The 23,153-nt window shown below is 37.2% G+C and overlaps 1 protein-coding gene across 1 annotated transcript in view; it reads left to right on the forward strand.

Annotated features, from left to right (window-relative positions):
- LOC104616112 (attractin-like protein 1) overlaps nucleotides 1–23,153 on the forward strand; it is a gene marked incomplete at both ends in the record, with an annotated part of 61,893 nt that overhangs the window by 33,103 nt on the left and 5,637 nt on the right. The window contains one exon of the mRNA XM_010291611.1: nucleotides 2,598–2,735. Within this exon, the coding sequence (XP_010289913.1) occupies nucleotides 2,598–2,735 (138 nt within the window). The remainder of the gene's footprint in view (nucleotides 1–2,597; nucleotides 2,736–23,153) is intronic.

A 23,153-nucleotide genomic window follows, 5' to 3' on the forward strand; every position in this document is an offset into this window, starting at 1 on the left:
TGATTGCAGTTGTCTGTACCACAGAAAGTTGTTGCCTTGTGCAGTTCGGGCTCTTCACTTTTCTCAATGAGATACATGTTTTTGGGAAAATCAGCAAAAATGTAACATCATCTTTAAATGGTGTGCCATTGTATTGTGGTTTAGCCCCAGCCAGCAACTAAGCACCATGCAGCTGCTCTCTCGCTCCCCTGTCCCTCCACCAGGTGGGATAGGGGAGAGAATAAGGGGAAAAAAACTTGAGGGTAGAGCTGAAAACAGTGTAATAGGACAGCAAAGAAAGAGGAAATAATAATAACAGTAGATAATAATAACAGTAATAATACTGATAAAGAAATACACAAACCCAAGTGATGCCCAATGCAACAATGATCAATAGCCTGTCCCCGAGCAGAGATTCCCGCCCCCGGCCAACTCCAGTTTATGTACCGAGCGAGCCGTTATCTGAGGGGGAACATCCCTCTGGCCAGGCTGGGCCAGCGGTCCCGGCCGGGCCCCCTCCCCACTCCGTGTGCCCCTCCCCGCTGGCAGAGCACGGGAGCTGGAACGTCCTTGACTGAGTACAAGCACTGCAACTACTCAGCAACAACTAAAACATCAGTATGTTATTAACATTATTCTTACACTAAATCCAAAACAGCACTATATTGGCTATTAGGAAGCAAATCAGATCTATGCCAACCAAACCACATTTAAATTGTAGATTGTATTGGTTCTTATTGTAAATCTATGTATTTTTTAATTTTATTTAAAATCTCTTCCATTTTCTTTGCCTTGACAAAATGTAAGACTATCGTATATGACCAGATAATATTATCACTTGCACCAAACTACAATTCACAATGAAAAATTTGATTAATTAAGGTTGCTTTCATTTATTCTTTAAATAAAACAAAAAATAAGAAATATGAAGCTAAGCATTAGAAAGAATACAAAATTTACACATCAATGACCCACTAGTTAGAGAATATCAGAATGAAACATTTTCTTTACATCAAGTTACAGCCTTAATTAGGCAATCTTTGCTTTAACAGAACACCTATTTAACGCACTATCTGTTTTTACTTTTGGTTTATTGCACTACATTTTTTTTTTAAACATTTGATTTAAGTAATTTAATGTGTAAGACATAAAAACAAAACTCCAAATGGAGCTGCAGTTCATGGTATTTTTGAGTAGCTTTTTCTGAGAAAGGCAACAACAGTGCAGAGGGGCAAACTGCCTGGAGGAAAACACCACAAAGTTGTCTAAAAAGCAAGTATTGTTAGGAAGAAGAAAACTTGTAATTTCTAAGGAGATGTATTCAAGACAGTGAGAAACCTTTTTGTCTGGTAGTACACAATTGTTTGATACTTGTTTACAAGATTCTGTAGGCATAGCCAAAGAAAAAATAAGAGGTGGTAAACTTGTGAGGTTTAATGGTTTATGAGCCAAGCCTGGCGATGACTGTAAATGTATTAAGTTACTAAATTCTAAGCTCTAAAAACTTTTAAACCATGCAGTGTGAATGTATATATTCTTTTTTTTTCATAGCCAAGCACTACGCTGTGACATTTAGATTAAGAATCCAGTAAAAAAAACCAAACCCGAAGCAGAATGATGTGACTGAGATAGCTGTCCTCTGCTGAGTCTTACTCACCCTTCGCCAGTAAGAGATCGACAGGTTTGGCAGAGTCTGACATCTGATGAGCGGCTGTAATTGACAGTTGCTAATCTGCTGGGCACTGAGGGTCCCCCTCTATAGAAGTCATCCTTATAAACCTCTTGGTTGTTCAGCTGAGTCCTGGCAGCAGGATCGATGATTCTGGAAGAATTCGCATTGTGACTTTGGTGCAATAGCGATCAGTACTTGCTGAGTTTCTCCAAAACATGGAGCACTGGGGCAGAGGTGTGCAAGATCAGTGATTTATAGTGTTGTTATTTGACAAAAAGCAATTTTATGCTTTTAAAGTCAGATGTAAAAAAATTATGTCAATAGGAATCCAGTTTCTTTACTTTTACCAACGTTGACTGTAGTGAGGAGGGACTGGAGCTGTTTGATGTTGTCCAGACGTCCATAAACCCCTTTAGTATGCCAAAGTTAATGTGAGGATCAGAGCTGTTAAAAATAAAACTATCTTTGGGTAATTTTCCGGTAAGTTCTCTCTCCCCAGTAGATAAAAGTTTGAGTGTGAGTTATTCCTGTTCTCCATCACAGTAGCCTTTCAAACGCTTCACAGCAGACTGACTGCGTGTGGGCATGGGGGTTTTCATTTGGTCTCCGCTGGTGACTTACTGCCTCTTAACAGGTTTCTTAGGTGACTGGGCAGCATTTTAAAGCAATGAGGACTGAATTCAGCCACTCACAACGGCAAAAAACCTCACACACTTCAAGCTCACATGTTGCTACATAGTCAACTTCTGTGGTCTTTTGTGTGAATTCATGTCTTGTCACAATGCTGTTTTAAAGAGGTTCTGTGTCAAATTACAAATATATATGCTGGTCATTAGTCAGGATTAAACTCTCCAGAGTTACATTCTACTGCAATTTTGTAATCACGTAAGAATGATTTTGTTCCAAAGAGCAATTTAATAATGGCTTTTTAAATGTTATGTTCTAGCCTGCCAGTGTAATGGCCACAGCACCTGCATCAACAGTAATGTCTGTGATCAATGTAAAAACTTAACAACAGGAAAACAATGTGAAACGTGCATGCCAGGATATTATGGGGACCCCACAAATGGGGGACAGTGTACAGGTAAGTCATTCTGCTGGGAGGAAAACAAAAACTGAAATGACGTTTTATGTAATGCAGATTTAACTTTTTTTTAATGTAATGTGAAATTAACTTTTCTTTAAGGGTTAAATGTTTATTTGATAGTACCGATAAGCTGATTCAAAATCAGATTAATATTTTTAGGAGAAACTTTGCATTCAGAATTATCACTGTGCAGTTGTTATTTGGTCTGGATGCTCTAAGAACAAGATGATAATTTAAAGATGCTCTCTCGGTTAGGGAAAGGAGGAGGAAGAAGCTGTCTTGTGGGAGCAACACCTTAATTCCTGATATTTCAGACAGGCGTAATTTCATTCCATGTAAACGATTCTCTTAAAAGCAGTGAGACAGTACTTATAAGTGAAGCTCAGTACCTGCCATAATGTCTGATAGCACTGATTTGTATAAATGTGTGATGCTATTGAAAAAATTACGCGTTTAACAGACCAACGAGTCTTATTGATGTGCAATTCAAACAGAAGAGCCTGGTACAGTGAGGACCATAAGGTACCCTGACCTATTCAATCTGTTCAGGCTTGTAATTGCTGCACTGGAGGATTCTTGTTGAAGTGAAAGAGAGAATGAAGTCCAGTACTCCAGATGGTTTTTATATTTTGCTGTAGGGCTGCTTTTTTAACTTGCATGGGTGATTTTAAAGTTGACAGTAGATCCTTCCCTTATAACTAAATGGGGGAAGGAGGGATATATTCAATATGATTAGTCATTAAGGTAATTGAGATTGAATCTAGGAAGGTGCTGGAAAGTTTTGTCCCCTGATTTTTTCTTCTCTATTACTGATGTTTCTTTAAGTGGACCTTTGTTTCTCAAGCAATATTTATTCATTTAAATGGTTCACTTCTTCCTCAGCACTTTAGCATGCAGTAGTCAATGCATAAAGCTGCACATCTGGTAAACTTAAGCTCAGTATGTAGAAAGTGTGTTCAAGGGGATGGAAAGATTAATGTCTGCCCCTATTGACAATTGCACATTTTGCTGGCATTTTATGATGCTTTAAATAATTCTTAATAGTTCTCTTATTTCCTGAAGTTGACAAAATGTTCTTTTGCTGTCTATAGCACCTTTATGGCAAAATGATGTGTTAATATAGCTTTTATTCTTCAGGGATACTTTAGCTATCGACGAAATAAGCATTCCGTCATCTTTAGTGAATTATGTGTAGTGCAATAATGGCTGAAATCAATTTATAAGACCAGTAAAATTATAAATTTTATGACTTGTTTTTTCAACCCTAGTCTGTAAGAGTACATATTGTTATTGGTAGACATGATTTTAACAGGAGCTATTTACACTGAAGAATGCTTTAAAAAATAAAGATGATAATTATTTTGAGCCTTTATCTGCATTGATATATTATATTTTGTAGTACAGAGCCCATAAATCTGTTTAAGTCCTTAAGACATTTTGATGAATGTAGTCATTATGAACTGTTAGCTTTTCTTCAGTATCATGATTTCTGTTCCTGTGATAGAGGTGCCCAAATTGTGGGCCAGGGATTTCTGCAGGAAAAAAATACCAATGATCCATAGATAATTCAAATAAATTTTAATTGGATTTAAGGGGATTTTGGAACCATAGTTGATCAGGCAGTGTGCAAATATAAAGAAAGAAAGAGGTGGTTCTATTTTTTGGGTTTTTTTCCTACTTAATTCTGGTAATGCTTTTGGTAACACAGAAAAAAAAATTTGAAAATAGCTGCAAATTAAAACCATAATTAAAGTAGAAGCATACGGAAAAAATGTGGAAGATAGGGCAACCCGGTCAGAAGCTGAATTTAAGTGTGACCTGAAATAATTAGAAAATGTGACAGGAAATGGTACAGAATAGCCAGTCAAGGAGGAAAAATTATGAAGAACTGAAAAAACCAGTCATCCTCATAGTCCTTTCTTGTGTCACTTTGCTGCTGCCAGCTGAGTTTCTGGCCGGACCCTACCAACATTTCTTCTCTATTTAGACTCATTCTTCTGTATTGAAGGATTGAGGCTGCCTGAACACGTGGTGCAATTTTTCCTCAGAGCTCCTGAGTGTTTTCTGTGAGGATCCAGATAGAAAACTTTTTTAAAGGAATGACAAGATAATGACTATAACTCTTAAAGTACATCTGTAATACTATAATATTCTTCATATAACAAGTTGCTATAGTTACAAGGGTGTAACTTGTTTATGAAATGGAGAGCAGCTGAAGCTGGGAAAAGAGGTTGTACTCGATCTCTATAATCTCTACAGTTGATAGACAAAGTGGTGTACACTGGGAGAAACACTAAGAATCATTCTCTTTACATATTCATGACATATGACATAAAATATTTTTTTCCCAGTGTCCTGACAAAAGTACAGTATTCTGCTGTTGTGATATATGTTCTTATAGGTAAAATCTGACCTCTCAACTTAGTTTGACTATCGGTGATATAGATATAAAAGATTTGCAAGAAAAACTTCCTTTTCTTTTATAGGCTGGATTAGCCTTTGTTTTTCCTTAGATCCCTGATGATCTAGAAATGAAGGAAAAGGATATGCATAGCAAGTCTTTCAGTCCTTGGAAAACTTTTATGTATATACATATAACTATACCAATCCTTTCCTAAATCCTTTCTGTTTATACTTCTGGGAGATAGTTCAAAAAGCTCTGAAAGAAGCTGACTGTGGACCCCTGAATGATTAATTCTGTCCTGACCCTTGTCTAGGGATGAAAAACTCTGTACAAACATAACTATTTCCCTTAGTCTACTCTGGGAATAATGGTACCTTTACACCTGTCATCAGATAACTGGTACATTCAGAGTGGTATTGCATGGTGTTACTGAATTACTACGGGATGAGTAACAGTTGCTATAGGAAAAAGATAATTTATGTTTCAGGAGGTTTTGAATAGTTCTGATTAAAGAATTGATAAAAAAATAACTTTTCTGGATTTTTGCTCTCTATAATTGATGACATTTCACTAGCTTTAAAACACATCTAAGGACTGACTTTGCATCCTGATATGATGCAGGCTTAGTAGATGTGACAAACCTAAAAAAGACAAAGAAAAGATAAAGGCATAATAACAGGCTTCAAATATGTGAAAGGAGGCTGAAAAGACAGAATGGTTAAGTGCTTTCCCCCAAGCCCCCATTTTGGTCGAGGAAGAAGTAAAGGGTTTAGGTTGCAACAAGAAAGATTAAGGTGGAATACAGGGAAAACTTTCTGCTGGTTAAACTGTGAAATAGATTGCCTGAAGACATTATGAAATTTGCATTATCACCTACGCTATTTTTAAAAAATTTTCAAACATCTCTAGCCCTGGAAAAGGGCAGTAGACTAGCTGATTCCACATGTTCTTCTCTAGTCCTAATTTTCAAAAGGTTCTCGGCATCTGAGATCTAGAATGCAGGGAGGTATTGAGTAAAGAAAGAGTGTTCCAATTATATAACAAAATGATCTATATATAGCAAGATTACTATGGATATTTGCCATTCGATGAGTGCTTAATGTAGATGATCCTAAGCCTTACGTATTACATGTTTTGGAACCTGTAGCATTTTTGTGATTGTGGCATTAAAAAGTTTTCTATCTAATATGGATTTACTCTGTGATTGACCCTTGCTTGAGTTTATTTTTGTGTCAGAAGTGTGATATGTCAGCTGTTGATGGGCAATAGCTTGACAATGATAATATTTTTAATAATTATTTATTGTACTTCTGAAAAAAACATGCCTAATACCGATTACTCATTTAAATTCTGTTGCTTGAAGTCTCTCTTCTATACAGTCTGATTATAACAGTTTGTGAATGAGAGTTAGAGTACGTATTCCTGGTGTAAACATGATCTTTGTATTCAGTAGTCCTATTCTTCTAACATGTGGCTTGTGGTAAAGAAGCATGTACTCCTTTAATTCTTTATGACATTTAATTGTATAAATATATAGTTTGAATTATTTGATGTTTGATTCGCTGTTGCGTTCTCTACAAAAATCAGTAATAAATTGCCAAAGCCTTTTATTTTACATTAAAGAAAGTTCTGTGACTGTAATTTATTAGTTATCTGACTTACACTAATTAAAAATGGTTTCAGGTAGTTCTTACGTCTGTGATGCAAAACAGGTAGCCAAAATATAAAATGAAATTAAATTGTTACCTTATACTATGATATATATTTTAGTTATGTGGAAAGATTCACGTTCTGTCTTGGAAATAGATGATACAAAGTGCACAAATTAGTAAATCCACATCCTGTGCACATACTTAAGATTTGTAACCTAAAGCTCCTCTATGGCAATGAAAAGTGTCAAGTGACACGATCATCAAAGTTGCCATGGAAAGTTACAACCTTTTTAGGATTTGGCTCAATGTGCAAGGAGAAAAGAGGGAAGCCAGAGGTGAATTATGAATGTGAGGGAATAGAACGCTCTACCAAGGGACAGGTTTTGGGTTCCAGACCAAGCTCCGGTTCTATTTACCACTTTTATCTGACTGATCTTGAGTGCAGTTGCACAAGCGGACCTTGGAGTGCTAAATGCAGTGCTGTCAGTCTGTGCCAGAAATGTTTAAGGACTCAACCCCCCTAGTGATTTAACTAAGGCACACTCACACTGTCATGGTGAAGCTGAGATGGGAGATGCATAGCTCAGCCTTGTTTGCTTCTGAGCAGGTAAAACTACCCGGGTGGAGGAAGCCTAGAAAGCCTTGCAGTCTGAAATGTTGAAGAGTTAGAGGACAGATATTCCAAATCACTTCAATTCGATTTTTTTTGAATTCTGCTCAAGTCACATTTGAGGTGCAATTTTGAAGGCATGAATATAAAAATTCAGTAATAGAAAATTCATAATTGAATATTGATGGATTTTGGAAATAAGAGCTCTGACTGTAAATGGGAACAGGTACTGGCTTGCTGTCTTAGTGGTTTCTCTTAGTGTTATATTTTCTTCAAGGTCTAGTTGTGTCATGTACTGCATGTCTGGGAAATATGTAATGTTTTTATAGAAATTCTAGAAAAAATAGAATTATATGTGTACTACAAACTTCAGCATAAATTAACAGGAGAAAACAGTATGGGAGATTGCTTGGAACAATTTTGTGTCATCCTGACAACATCTTTTAGTATTATTTCAAACTTATTAATCATCTACTTAGTTGACAACATTAAAAAATTTACTCTAGCTGCTTATCATCTTGTCATTTTCTTTATGCATGGTATTTTTAAAACTTATTCTTAAAATGTATGAGATGCCAGGAGAGAATTATTTACAGTAACTTATGACATGCACTGTGAATGTATAATACATTGAATAATAAGATAACGTAAGCACTTTGCTGTATTGCCATTTTTTTCATAAAGTGATAACATCCCAAACAGCATTCCGTTTTCCCCTAATTGTACTACCGTTGCTGTTGCTTTTGCAGTAAGAGTAAAACTGTGAGTGCCAGCACAGCAGGAACGTTGTGTTTTGACTTGCACTGCTTGCTTTCTAAGCAGCCTGAAAAGGCACGGTGTTTCAGACACTGATGGCCATTCTATAAAAGCCTCCTACCAGATAAGCTATATGGCTGAAGTTTTCTAAACAAGCCCGTAGCATTTCTCCTGCCTTTATAGATCTGTCCCCTTCTCTGCTATCATATGGACATTTTTGATACTAAAGGAAACAGCTTACCCCCCACATTTGGTATGTAACCATTGTGTTTGAAAATGTGAAGTTAATCGTTTGCTAGAAACATTTAATTTTTTACCAAATATTCAAATAATTAGAAAAAGTGAACATGTTTCTAGTGAGTGTACACAATGTGTTCGTCAAGTCAGTAGCATCTGCTGCAGCCTGGTGAGAGGTCTGGGTGCCTTTTTTGTTCCTCCAGTACATGGAGTATGTAGGACAGAATATGAGCTTTTCTTCTACTCTTCTAAAGCACCTGTCTCTGTAAGGGCATGACTTGTGCAGTGTCTGCTTCTTTTGCACTTTGTGTAACTCAGTACTTTTCAGCTATGTTTATATATGTTCGTGTATGTGCGTACATCTATGCATGCTACTCCCTGAATTCTTTCCACATGGACTTGGGCATCTACACATTAGCCATCCAACTTACATATATCTACAGTAAGTTCCTCAAGAGATTAAAAAAAAAAAAAGGTGAAATTGACCCCAGCAATAAAATAGTTGCCTAGATATATTTGTGATTATTTCTCTTGGTTAAAAGAAGAAAAGAAAAAAAACTTACTACTGAGTTCTTGATACCTAACATATATCTTCAGTAACAGGAGGAGAATCCATGATGTTCATATCTTGCTGCTCAGACAATGTGATTATTCTGCTGAGTAACTGATACCTAAGATGTGGAGATTTTCTGAGAGAAGAGGCTGAGGATGGCGTAAGTCGTTGCTTCTGGTGTCCATGAGAGAGACGTGAGAAGGATGTTAAACTCATCATGATAGCTAATTGAAAATGGTCTCCTTGGTTTTTAGGTTGTACCTAACTTTGAAAGATGTCTACTGGGTAGGTTTACAGATCATTTTTCTCTGGCACTGTTTCTAACATTTTTACCTGTTCAGCCGTAGCAACCTTTGTGACACGTTTTTGTCATGACAGTCCATGGAGGAACTGGTGTGGATTTCCTTCCTTCCCTGTCTCTCCAAAAGAAATACTGTTAAAACCTACCATGGGCACCATCAAGAACAGAGCTCTGTTCCTATAGTACACAAAGGGCAATCAGTGTGTTAGATTTTTTTTGGGGAAAAAGCCACAACCCCCCCCACCCCCCCCACCCCCCCAGTTTAATTTACAAGGAACATATGTGCGTTGTAACATGGTTTTTTTTGTAGGCAGCACATCTAAGAAACCCCACAATTACTTCAAGGTAGTTTGTAGTCTGATTTATTTAGAACAGAGAACAGCAACTTGAACAAGGTTATCTATGGAAAAATGAGGGGAGGTGTACTAAAGAAAGCCAACTGGAAACAGATCTTCCTTTTGCTACCAAATAATTTCGGTGGGTGCCCTTCTTTCTGAGTTTTCTTTCCAATCCAACAACTTCTCGCTGTGTCCAAGCTGAATCAGACTCCATAAAATCCACACTAGATCCACACTAGATCGTAGGAAAGTTTCCCCCCCGCCCCAGTTTGTTTTGATTCTGCTCTTTGATACGGATAGTCCTCTCTTCTGAAACATCTCCTAGTTTCTAATCCTGCTGCAGGTTTTGTTTCTTGCCATCTTCTCTCAACCCTGCTGCTCCCGATAGTTTTTGCAAAACTTGTAATTTTCATTTTCATCCAAGGAAGAAGCAGTTTCCTCTCCCACCTAGAGAGTACAAAGTAAACCATAGTGCCCAGGGTAATGTAAACAGGCAGTCTTGCTCCTCAGCCATATTCTTAGAATATATACACAGTGCACAGTATTTGTAAATTTAAATTGTAATGCAGCAAATTACAGAATTTCACACGTTACAGAAAGGAACCTGTCTTTTCATGAAGGAAAAAGTTGATAGTGTGACAGGGAAAACAATGTTCAGTTTCTTATTTGAACTAAAATATGCAGTTGTCTACTTATTTGATAGAAAGGTACCTGATAATTTCCCTTTTGACTTATTTTTCTAGGTTTCAAAAAGTTATACAAGCTATGAGGGAACAGAAAGCAGCAGTCTTAATTTTTCACTTCAAGACTATCGCTACGCAGCTTTTAAATTACCTGTAGTTTGAGATTGCATAGGGTGGGTGTAGAGAAGCATCAACCTAAATACTCTGAATATAAATATGTTGTGACTGTATTTGTGGCAGAAAACTTAAAACTGGAAAAAATTATTTCCCTACGAATCCTTTTATTTATTTAGTAAATATCATAGCACAATGACATTATATTTGAGCTTTAGTCGCAAAACACCCTAATGTGAAACTAATATCGTAGTATTAGGAACTATCTGATGCTACTTTAAACAGGCAAAAGTAGGCAGATGTCCTCAGCCTGAGAAATAGATTTTGGAAGGAGAAATAAAATCTTACATTTAAAACTTCATCAAGGGATTTTTTTTCAGTAACCTGAAATAATTTTGTTCTGTTGTGATTCAGAGCTTTGCAAACAGATTCTGCTGCAATCCTGGCCTTTGTAAATATTTTCAGCTAAAACGGGAAAGGAAGATTCTGTCTGTCAGGAAAGTCCCGCTGCTGAGGGGTGTCCAAGAGCCACGCTGGTTACTTTTCAGGGCTGTCACAAAATGGCTGTGCAATTGTTGGGTTTGTTCTCTTTAACAACACCCTTAAGTATTCTAGTAATTTCTAGTTGTTGGACGTAGTTCATGCCAGCAGTCTGAGTAGTGGGAAAGTGATAATTGTTTTGCTTTATATGAAATTTATGGTCTGCTTTTGAAAAGGCCATTTTAGTGTGCTAAATTTTTCTTATTTCTACTGTGAGCATGACCGAGCACTGGAGCAGATTTCCCAGAGAGGTTGTGGGGCCTCCCTCCTTGGAGATATCAAAAAACCTTCTGGATACGGTCCTGGGCAACAGCTCTGTGTGGCCCTTCCTGAGCAGATGAGTTGGACCAAATGATCTCCAGGGGTCCCTTCCAATCTCACCTGCTCTATGATTTGAAAACAGTACCATATACTGAGGCGTTAAAGACTAGACATTCCAAAACTTTATTCTTAATGTCCTGTTATTTTACAGGAATCTGTAATAGATCTGTGTAGTAGCTTTAGGCTCATCACAGTTTGATTCCACACACCAGTCCTAAGGGAGGATAATGCATATCTCTAAAAGCCTTAGAAGAATTCTTCAAATTTATATCGAAGTTACCACTAAACTAACAGTTGTTAAGTGTTTAAACAGTGATTTACAAGGGATCTCTCCATTGCCTTCATATTTATTGGCTGGTTGAAGATTGTCAGTCTGCAAAGTTGGAGTAATGACTCATAATACCTCAATCTAAGTAATTTGAGAGGGTTGATTATGAGTTGACCTCAGCTGCTATGAGTATCATGCTGTTGTTTTTTTTTTTCTAGCTCTAACTTTTCTTTGGCTCCATTCACTATATTGTTTCATGATTCTAGATTTCCTTGGAAAGGCATGCAAAATCTGCATGCATCGTACAAATAGCCTGGGAAGCTTTGTAGAATAATTACATCTCTGCTTCAGTAAGATGCTCTTTATGCTGTTTCACCCACTTCTGTATAATTCTGTGTCCTTTGCAAAGTGGAACTCACACAGCTGGACAGGGAGGAGACACTGCTGCTGTCCGTGAGCGGCTCTGCAACTCCCATCAGTTTTGCCCTGACGCTTACTGTGGAAGGGTTGATCCAGCGCTTGGATTACTCATACCTTTCTTGCTACACTAGGGTTATCCATATTTTCTCTGGGTTGTAGCATGAAGCACTCTAGCACTAAAGGCTTTCAAAATCCTAATGAATGCAAGTTCACACTCTCATTTACATGATATGCTTCTAAGGAAGTTATTAACACTGTTATTTTGAGGTCTGGCAACCAGTGTGTTTCTGTGTAGAGTTCATGTTGCCTTTTCTTGTTCACTTGGTTCTGGATTTGTTAAACATCTGGACATGTGGCAAAGCTTTTCTCCCCAAGAAACATTCAGTGGACTAAAAAGTTGTAAATGCTAGATGGACTGTCAGCTAATAGCTCTTAGAGGATCACAGTATTGACTTCATACTGTGAGTTCCAAAAGAGCATTTGATGACGGATGTACAGCTCTGTCAAACATTATGTAGCCAAATCAAAGAGAACAAAAGGAGCCAAAAAAAGTCCCCAAACTCCCAAACAAAAAAAAAGCCCCCAAAACTTCAACCCTCAAAAAACCCCCCTTTCCTGATTGTTCATTACAATTATTAGCATAAATGCTTGTGCTACTTTTCATAGCTCTGTAGTCTTTCTTTTGTGCCTTTATTATAAGGTTTTATGGTTGTAGCCCTGCTTTTTGCACATGCTTTTAGACCTAAGTGAGCCAAATGCTGGCTTTTAACCAATGAGTAAATAAGCTTTTTCCGGAAGACTGAGGCATCTAATAGGTTTTACCTGCATGCACCTAGCTACTGTTCTTGATGAACTAGCCATCAAAGCACCTATTGCCTAAACTGATTCTGTGCTCTGAAATGGGGCATTCTGTGCACATTGACTGAATTCTGTGCATGCTATACTTAGACTATCTATATATAAGGCCAATGCCAAGGTCAGCTAAGAGCACATGAACTACAGTTAATTTTGTTTAAAATCAAGGTGCTGGAAGGAGCATCCCCCTGTCACGTAAGAATTTAACGATTAGTGCACCCAGGGTCATTTCCATCCTGACAAGCAGTTGATTCAAAACTGCACTTCCTTCAGTAGTCAGAGCAGATGAAATCATTTGCTCTTTGAAGAATTTAGGTGTCAAACTTCCAAGGTGTCAAGCTTCCAAAGCCGGAAGCCCTAACGCCTTATTACTGAAATCTCATTTGGTAACCTGCCCTCAAAGCTTTCCCAGCCTCTGATATCCATCACTGGTATCACTTAACATCTGTTAATAGCAGGTCTCTGTGGCAAACAGTCATACAGACTGTCGTTTTGATGACAATATGTAGGAATTATTACAAGCTGTGAAAACCAAGGAAACAAAAAATACCTGAGCTCCATAAAGCTACATGTTGCAGAGAATTAACTGATCATTTTTTATAACCTCTAGAAAATCATAGGGTTGTTGTTTGAACAAAATTTAAAAAACAGAGCTAGTTTAAGTAGTGTATTAATTTCTTTATTTTATTTGCATTAACTTTTTCTGCTGCTATGACACAAGTGATGACACATGTCCAGAAGCACGTTTTTTATTAGCTTGTAGTAACAGTTGGTTTTAATAGCACAAAAGCTGGTGTTCTTAACCATTAATCTTCAGTGAGCAATGACCTGGTGTTTTGCTCATCTCATGTATTACTTAGAAACAAAAGATGTTCACAGTCCAAATTAATATAACAAAATGCATTTTTATATAAAATGATTATATGAAGATAGAAATTTAAAGTAGAACATTGAAATTTTGGCACTCAAGTGGTCATCAGTCTTTCCTCCCATTGAGTCTGGCAGTCAGATAAAATCAGTTACTGAAGTCAGGTAAAGTGAAAATAAGCTGGGGTACAACACTCAGTTTTGACTGTATAGGTTATTTCTTCGAGACTTAAAAAAACCCCACTATTTTCTGCATTTTTTTAAAATGCTTCCTCTCTTGTATTAAATTTTCAAAATGAGGATGCTGCAATGTGTTCAGCCACATGAGTCCAGTTAGTGCTAATAGGAGTCTCACGGGTTTTGAAGGAGTTTACGCTGCCTTGTCATCGCGGATGTCTCCCGTGCTTTTCGCCTGGTGACGATGGCAGCAGCAATTTTCGCAGCAGATGGGTGTGTGCACACGCATCCCTGAAACGCAGCACAGGCCTCAGAGGAAACGATCGTACCGCGGTCGTAAAAGGTACTAATTGCCAAGATAACACTAACGAGCCAAGAGTACCTAGTTGCTAGTAGTTGGGAAGCAGGACGCTGTGGCTTTCTTGCAGCTGGTGTTTGTAGCGCTTCGTCGAAGCTGACCTCCTCCTCTGGTGTCGTGTGGCTACAAGCATGGTGCGGCGTTTAGCACAAGCAGGATACTGAGAGTTAGAAAGTTGTGGTGGGGGATCGACTCCGCTACTCTGAAGGCAATTCCCACCCCTGTTTGCAATGATACTTTACTCTTCAAAATGTTGGTTCCTGTACATTGTGTGCTGACTCTGCCTGTGCCACAGTGCCTGGAGTTCGGATGCGTGTGTCCAGTGTTGTCCACAGAGGTCAGCAACCACACTGTTGTGGACCTGAGAAAGGTGAAAAATAAGCTCTGCCACTATGTAGCGTTTGGTTTATAAGTTTTTAATAACAGCATCACTATTAAAGTGATGTTCAGTGTTTAACTTAATATCAGAACAGAAGTAAGTATGTGAACTCTACTACTGTTGTAGACAGCTATAAATTTGGTCTTTTCTCTTCTACATGGGAATCCTGCGTTAAAAGGTTTCTGGTCTAAAATCTTACATTCAAGGGCCTTGCGTCCTATGTAAGGTAGGACTAACAATGAGGACAAAGACCTTTTAACTGTCATCTGCAGGAAAAACTAACAGAAAGGTAGAAAGCATAAATGAACATAGTGTCCTCAGCTAGCAGCCTAAACAGCAGCAAATGCATTTTCTTCTGCATCTTCCTAAAGTAGAACTAGGAATAAACATTAAGTGATGGCAGTTTTGAATCTCTTAGAGAATGACGTGGCAATTTGGGATACAGAGTTTTTATAGAGTTTTTCTGTTTAGCGGTTTTAATGTCTAGCGCGTAGAGAATTGCACTTACGGAATTCACAGATGCATTAAAGATCATGGCTTTGGGTATTCCATCATTAGTTGTCTAAAATTTTAAAGGAAATTTTATACTAAGTTAAATATTATGTTCTAGAAGCCTTCTTTTCACAGTAACTAACTTTGTGTACTTAAAAATCAAAAGCGTCTTTTAGTCTAGGCACTATGTGGCTATTCTCATAAATAACAGATATTCAGCAGATTGGAGGCTTATGATACAGACCCCAGGAGTCTATGTGAATAAAGACATTTTATATAAAAATGGATAAATGTTGGAGATCAGTGAAAAAGAGAATATGGTATGCTTCATACTGTCTTCAGGTTCTAGAATATGGAACCAAATTTAAAAAAAAGAATTCACTTTCACTGTTTGTCTTGTACTTTGGTTTCTAAGAAACAGTGGGTCACAAGTTCATAGTAAAGCTCTGTGATAAGAGGCTGTAATTTAAGAAAAAAAAAAGCTCAGAGTGCTAGATTCCAACAGAAATCATGAATTTGTTTATCCTATAGAAACAAAATAACCAAAGGTTTTGACAAATGAAGGGGCTGTCAAGAAATCCCATTTTGCAGTAGTGGTGTGATTTTTTTTTTTTTTTTTTCATTTAAAGTGTTGAATAGAGATAATGACACCAATTACACATTTTTATATAATACCTTATTAAAGAATAAAAGCACTTAATATTAACGAAAATGGTGGAATTTGTTTTTAGTAGTCAGTAGAAGGCTTCTTAGTACATATGAAATATTAAAAAAAACCCCATAGCATAAAATAAGGTGTTCAAGAGAAGCTTCATATTTCTTTTTGCAGAGAGATTGTTAGGATAGTAAGAATAAACACTCTTTTTTTCTTTTAGGGAAGACTTTTTTCCACAAAGTTGATTTGAAAATTTATTTTCCTTCCTTTAGTGAATGCTGTTTATTGAACAGTGTTCAAGATAGTCTGAATATTGAGTGAATAGAATGCCTATACTTGGGCTTAGTTACAAACTTAAATTAAATTCACTCCAATCAGAATGTATTCCAACTAAGTCCTGTACTACTACGCAGAAGAGAAGTGGGTTACCATAAGGAAGTTAGCTGAGGAACCTAGAAAAAGACATCTGTAACAAATTACTGTTCCCGTTATTTTTTTCACTGCCAAGCAAAATGTGCTAAGCAAACTTTTCAGTATGTTATTAATGGTGGTGAATACATATAATTTTCTTTTTGCTTTGTTGTAGATTAGACCTGTATTATAAAGTATGATTTCTAGCATAATTAATTGTAAATTAAAAGCTAAAACTCAATTAAAGCTAGGAACCTTTTTATAGATACATTTGTTTTCCATAACCTACTTAGAATAAGCCTAGGTGAAGGACCTGGGAGTTATACTTCAAGGAAAGTGTCACTGTCAAGCTGTGTTTAGATGTCTAATTTTATGGGAGGAAAAAAAAAAGAAGACAAAACTGTTGAATGTAACATTCCTCATGATTAACATCCAGAGAGAGATTATTTGGGTGGCTGTGGGATTTCATAAGGTTTTGACAGGGTGACTGTTCTGCATATTTAATCTTTTTGATGATATTCCTTGATTGCATACAGAGACTTTTATAAACCTCCTGTCAAGCACTGAAAAAACCCCAACTTTTTAAGCTAATGCTTGATTCTCTAAATTTGATTGTACTTACTAAATCAGGATATGTGCGTTCATTGCAGTGATCTGCTTTTAGGAACAGCAAGCATGGGAAAGCACTGGCTCAAGCATCAGCCGCGGATCGCTATTGAAAAAGCTGGTGTTTGTGCAGAAGTGCTGACCGACAGCGTGGTGGGTGGTTGACCCCCGCCAGCAGCAAGCGTCACTCCCTTCCCTCCCGTCCCCTCCCACGGTGGGGTGGGGAGAGAATAGGACGGGCAAAAGTGAGAGAACTCACGGGTTGAGATAAAGACAGGGTAACAAGGGAAGGAAAAAGGGGGGAAAACACAGCAAGTGAAGGCGGCCACTCATCACCTTCCCGCAAGTGGACAAATGCCCAGCTAGTCTCCGAACGACGGCTGCCTCCCAGACCACTGCGCCCACCCCCCTCCACCCCAACTTTTATTGCTGAGCGTGACATTGTATGGAATGTATGACAATTGTATGGAATATCCTCTTGGTCAATTTGAGTCAGCTGTCCGAGGGGGCATACCCTCCCCTCAAAATGATGTAAAATTTGTTTATCCTCATTATTAGAAGGTAATGACTGAGTTCAACTCAGTCTTGTAGTTCCTGGCCATTAAAACTCTTTTTATGATTCTTAACGGTGATTAAAATAATTTGGTTGAAGTGTCTTTTTGACTCCTTTGAAGGAGATTTTTTTTTTCCTTGAGTAACAAAATTTCTTTCCACCCTGCAAAACCACAATGTAATTGTGTAACTATATGTCTAGTAACCAAATTTATCAAGTATAGTTTTGTTCCTTATGCCTGATTGCTACAGTATGTTGCTTTGCATAAATGTAACTTCACCATTCAGGAAAGTTGATTTTGATTTAGGCAAGTGGAGTGAGAACAAGGTAGCTTTTTTAAAAAGACAAATAAAAGGCAGCAAACGTCCTTCTGAAATTTTACAAATGTACAGTCAATACTGCATATTTAATAAACTTAATCTTCTTCTTTGTTGTTGTTCTATTATGCAACAAAAATATCTGAAATAGTAAAAGGAATAGCAACAACGTCTGCAGGCATTTTGTGGTTATTCAGCCTCTTTAGCCTGAGAACTAAGAATTCAGGCATCCTTTAATTGATCACCAAGTATTACTTTTATAGATATTAAAGAGATACAGCACTTTGATTTATATTATATTCCTTTACCTCTGTGCTTATTTTATCTCTTCCAAGGATTAATGACAATTCTGTTGCTTTCACTGATGTTGGTGATCAAGTCCTCCTGCACGTTATTGTGTAACATAGTTTTTGGCAGTGATGAATGAGTTTCTGTGCATTCTTAGTTTTGTGTTTTTCAGGTTTGCATGCTATAGATTTATTTTCTGGAATAAGGAATATTTATAAAAGGAATTTCTGATGTGCTGTCTGAGCTGTGTACCACTATGTTCACCTTCCTAATGAAATTTGTAAAGTCATGGTTTCCAAAAGATGTTCCCAGAGGAGATAGGCAGGGCATGATTTAGAAACTTTCAGCTCAAGCAAACATATTTTACTTTGTGTTGAAAGAGATGTCAGGAGCTCACTGAGCTATGTGTCTAGGCTGAGAAGCTGCTAGCCTCTGATTGAGGGTTGGTGGTTGTAAGTTGAAGATGACATTTTCTTAAATCACTGTTACTTGATCCTGAAATGAAGGTTTGACTATAGCCAGAGTCGTTTTCTCACAAATGCAATAGAAATAAAGAAGAAGTAGGCATTTTGCTCGTAATTTCTGAGTCTACCCTTCTAGATGTTTTTATGTGCTGAGCAGCTCTCATTTTCCTTCTTGTTACTGCAGCCACTCACAGCTTTGCTATTATTCGCATAGCTTTAAATAGAGAGACATCTGCAGTTGGTCAGAAATACCAGCAGCTCCATCTGTAAACCTCCTCCAGGAAAATCCCACAGATATGTCTCCTGACAGTGGGTCAGTCTGACAGGTAACATGTGCCGTAATGTCTTCCATCATTGACCGCAATTTTACAGCATAAAAGATTTTTTTGTTTGTTTTATTTGTTACGTACCCATCAGTTTAAATTAGATCCGGTACTGCATGTGAATCAGAGGGGTATGACAGAACCTCCCAGTGGAACAGGAGACCATGGAGTTACCTGTTTGAATCCCTACGCATGAATATGCCACCAGGACAGAAGAGTCAAGTAGTCATCATTTTGCATTGACATGGTCATCCCTCTCCCTGAGGGGTCTTGGAAACCCCCTTACAGGCTGTTGAGAAAGTAGCTTTTGAGGCACCACGCAACTCATTTTCCAACCGGTAGAATAAAGATTCTCAAAAAACTCCTGTAGCGACATTTCTGTTTGATTGCAGTTGATTTTTGCCTTCATTTTCTGAGTGGTAAATGCAATACATTACAGTGGCAGACCACATTAGTTATTTAAGGAAAAAAGAAAAGCTCACTCACAGTGGAATGCATTAAAAATCAGTCGTATTTTGGACTTCCTAATGGCTAACACAGGAAATAATTTGCAGTCTTCTTCACACTTTGTGGCATTTTTGTCTGATAAATTGTGTAAGGCATTTCTCTTCATTGGACTTTTACTCTGAATGACCAAATACACAAAAATAGTTGCAATTACAAGTTGTTGATTTCAGTTGTTTTTCACCTTAGGTGGAAATTTTTTTTTGGCAATTAAAGCCACTATGAATAGCTACTGAGTGGTTTTAAATTGTTTTGCTTCTCATACTGCCTTATAATAATCTTTGATTTATTTTTTTTCTGTTGTAATTTAGGAATTTATACATTCTCTTAGAGAGAAGGGGAAAAAATAGCCGTCTTTTGACGAAAGGAGGTTTTTGGCCAAAATTTTCAAAATAGCCAGTAGAGAAGCTGCTCTCTTTTCCAAGAAAATTTAAAAAGACACGATTAAAAAAAAAAAATAGTAGTACTAAGCCTTTGGTGTCTGAAGAAGGTTTTGTTAAACACATCTCATATTTGGCATGCAAAGATGAAGGTATCCAAAATAATCAGTTTTCTGTTTTTTCTTTAAAAAAAACCAACAAAAAAATACCCCACCAAAAAAGCCAAACCCCATTGTTTTAGTTTTAACTAAACCTAGTAAAAGTTTTAGTCTGCCAGATGTAAAATTACTGCTTTTTAAAGTAATTCTAATTTTATCTTATGTTTTTATGTGAGAAGCCTCTTCACAAATGAGAAAATGAAGAGTAATTTAAGGGATAATACTTATATTCTTGTAGGCATGTGTAGGAACTGTGCTATACATCAGATATAGAGTTTTTGACTTGAACTCACGAAACCTGCAGCTTAACCCATTGTAAAATTTGTAAGCTATTTATTTCTTTGTAACATTTCATATTATATTTAAAAATGAATAAGTCAAAAGAACGAAAAGGAAATGGATAAGTAGGACATGTTAAATTTATCTCCAAATAAAGTGCTCTTAATAATGTTTTCACCTGGAATTTTTCAGTTTTACATGTTCAAAGTAAGTGTAGAAGTTTCGGTTCTTCACACAGATTAACATGGAGAAAATAAAATTGGTGACACTTGGTTCATGAGTTCTGTCGTGGTTTAGCCCCAGCCGGCAACTAAGCACCACGCAGCCGCTCGCTCACTCCCCCTCCCACAGTGGGACGGGGGAGAGAATTAGGAAAAAAGACCTTGTGGGTTGAGATAAACACGGTTTAATAGAACAGAAAGAGAGAAGGGAACAACAATGATAATACCAACACAGGAATGTACAAGACCAAGTGATGCCCAATACAGCAATTGCTCACCACCCCGTGATCGACAGCCCGTCCCCGAGCAGCGATTTCCGCCCCTCGGCCAACTCCAGTTTATGTACTGGGCATGACGTCGTATGGTATGGAATATCTCTTTGCCCAGCCTGGGTCAGCTGTCCTGCCTGTGTCCCCTCGCAGCTCCCCGTGCACCTCCAGCCTCCTCGCTGGCAGCCCAGCACGAGAAGCTGGACTGTCCTTGACTGCTCAGCAACAACCCAAAACATCAGCACGTTATCAACAGTTTCTCATCCCAAATCCAAAACACAGCCTCACACTGGCTTCTGTCAAGAAAACCAGCTCTGTCCTGGCTGAAACCAGGACAAGTTCTCATGGAAATGTTTTGGTTTGGCATGCGTTTTCAGTAGAAAATGCTGTCCACATTATTCCTGAATGATTCCAAGAACAAGCTATAAAAACTCTGTGCTATAGTTCTGTATTGGCATGAAAGAGTTTGATTTTAATTAATTTTTTATTAATCTTTAATTAAAGAGTCAGAATTTAATATTCTGTTCAGTTCATAACAAGGAAAAGTATCCTGTCTTTCAGTGTTAATTTTCTGTGTTGCATTTACATTATCTCCTTGTATAAAACAAAATTATGGTTTTCAAAGCTGTCTTTATAATAGTTGCTGGTGATTAAAGACAGATTTAGTATGATTGCTTGAGAGGTATTTATTACAAACAAACAAACAAAAAAATCAGTTCACTTTTCAGGATGAATACTTTAAACAGAAGAAATGATGAAATGCAAACACTGCAGAACTATTTTGCCAAAGTGTAAAACCAGCTTAAGAATAAATACAAGCCTTTAAATGGAGGAAGTTGCCATAGGATTGTGTTGGTGTGACCAAACTAAATTTTATTTCCTGCAACAGAAATCAGCCTTTTTATTGTTTTCCCTATTTGTTTGGTTCTGTTTAGAATAAATATCCTACTTTCTCAATGTATGCATTGGTCCAAAAAAATGTAAGGAAACTTCACTTGGGATTTCCAGATTGTTTGACTGTGTGACACAGTATTCAGGAAAAAAGTAATTGCCTTACTAGTAGTCAAATTATTTCAGTAGGCTTAGGTCACGGTCAAGTGAAATTGTCTGTTTTGCTGAGACTATAAATTCCAGAAAAAAAGCTTAAATTGCATTTGGGCTTGGGTGAATTGAGGTTTTGGAACGGGAAGTGGCTAAGGATGAGCGCACGTCTGTAGCAACCAGGTTAGCCTCTAAAATGCCAAGGAAGAGCCGAGGGCAGGCTGCACTGCAGCCCGAGGGAACAAATGTTGTGCCTATGGAAAAAAATGCAATGTTGTGAGGAGTGTCTAATTTTACAAAAATGGCTGTCTGGATGATTTGGCATATTTTCCTTTTCCAGAACAAATGTATATCCAGTATTGATCTGGTAAAATGATTATCTAGTTTTTATAAATGTTGGGAATAGCTGACCTTGCTTTAAACAATAAACACATGATATATATATGATTTGCATGGTTGCAGAATTCCTTTATAGATCCTGCACCTACAGATTCCATATCCTACCTATATAAATCCTAAAACTATATCTATTACTTTTACCTTTTCTCTTTCTGGCAAGTAGAGTGTCTCACACTCCTTAGTACCGTGTCAATACACATAGATATGGGTTTTTCTTTTCTGTGTTGTTATTGTACCATAAAAAATTAAAAAAATTGGTTTCAGACCAAAGAAAGATAAATCACAAGATAATCGAAGAAGGATGAAAATAAAATTAGTCATATATGTGCTAATCAATCTTACAAGACTGACTTATCATGAAGGTTAATATTGCCACTGTAAAATGACAATCGCATTTGACCTGCGTGTGGTTTTGGAGTGCTTGCTAGAAGACAACAGTCCTTTCTAGTACCAACTTGTTTTGTGGTTTTTTTTTTTTTTTTTTAACATTTTTTGTTATTGCTCGTTGCTTCACGGAAGTCTTTAGCTTAATTTTAATGCTACTCAATTAGTGATATTGCATAAGTGTTGTTGGGCACATCTGTTTGCTTTTACATTGTCTCAAAGGTTGAATGGATGTATTTTCTATAAAAGTAATTGTTGAATGCTAAAAGGGTATTAGGGGCTTCCAGTTGAATATAAATTTCTAGAAAAATAAACTAGACAGCTTTGTAATATTACCAATGTAGAAAATTGGCTCAGAAGGGCAGTTCTCATGAGTAGACTAATGGATTACGTAAGTGAACATTTACAGTGAAATTGAGCATTACAGTGTTATATCTAATATATGTTTCTACCTGCTGTTTTTTACTTAGCCTAGCTGCATGAGAAAGCCTGTATCTCCTTTTTAAAAAACATATACAACATATATGTGTTTCCATGTGTATGAAAAGTGTTTTTCATACATGTGTACTTTTTTCAATACATGTGTGGGTTTTTTTGATACAACTTATACCTTGCACGTTACAAAATTAAAGTAGTGTATCTCAATCTTTACTAGCATTGTCATAGTGTTCCTTTTTAAAAAAATCAGCAAGGTGTCTTAAAGGAATTATCTGTGTGCAGCTACTGGTTTAGTAATCTTTGAAGTAAGCAAACATATTAAGTTAAAGGACCATTTTTAGTGAGCTCCGTTTGAGAGAAAAATTGCTCTACGTTGGAGATGGGGGCTAAGCAATAAGTG

The sequence above is a fragment of the Phaethon lepturus genome, unplaced genomic scaffold (assembly GCF_000687285.1).
Source record: "Phaethon lepturus isolate BGI_N335 unplaced genomic scaffold, ASM68728v1 scaffold497, whole genome shotgun sequence".
Lineage (NCBI taxonomy): Eukaryota > Metazoa > Chordata > Aves > Phaethontiformes > Phaethontidae > Phaethon > Phaethon lepturus.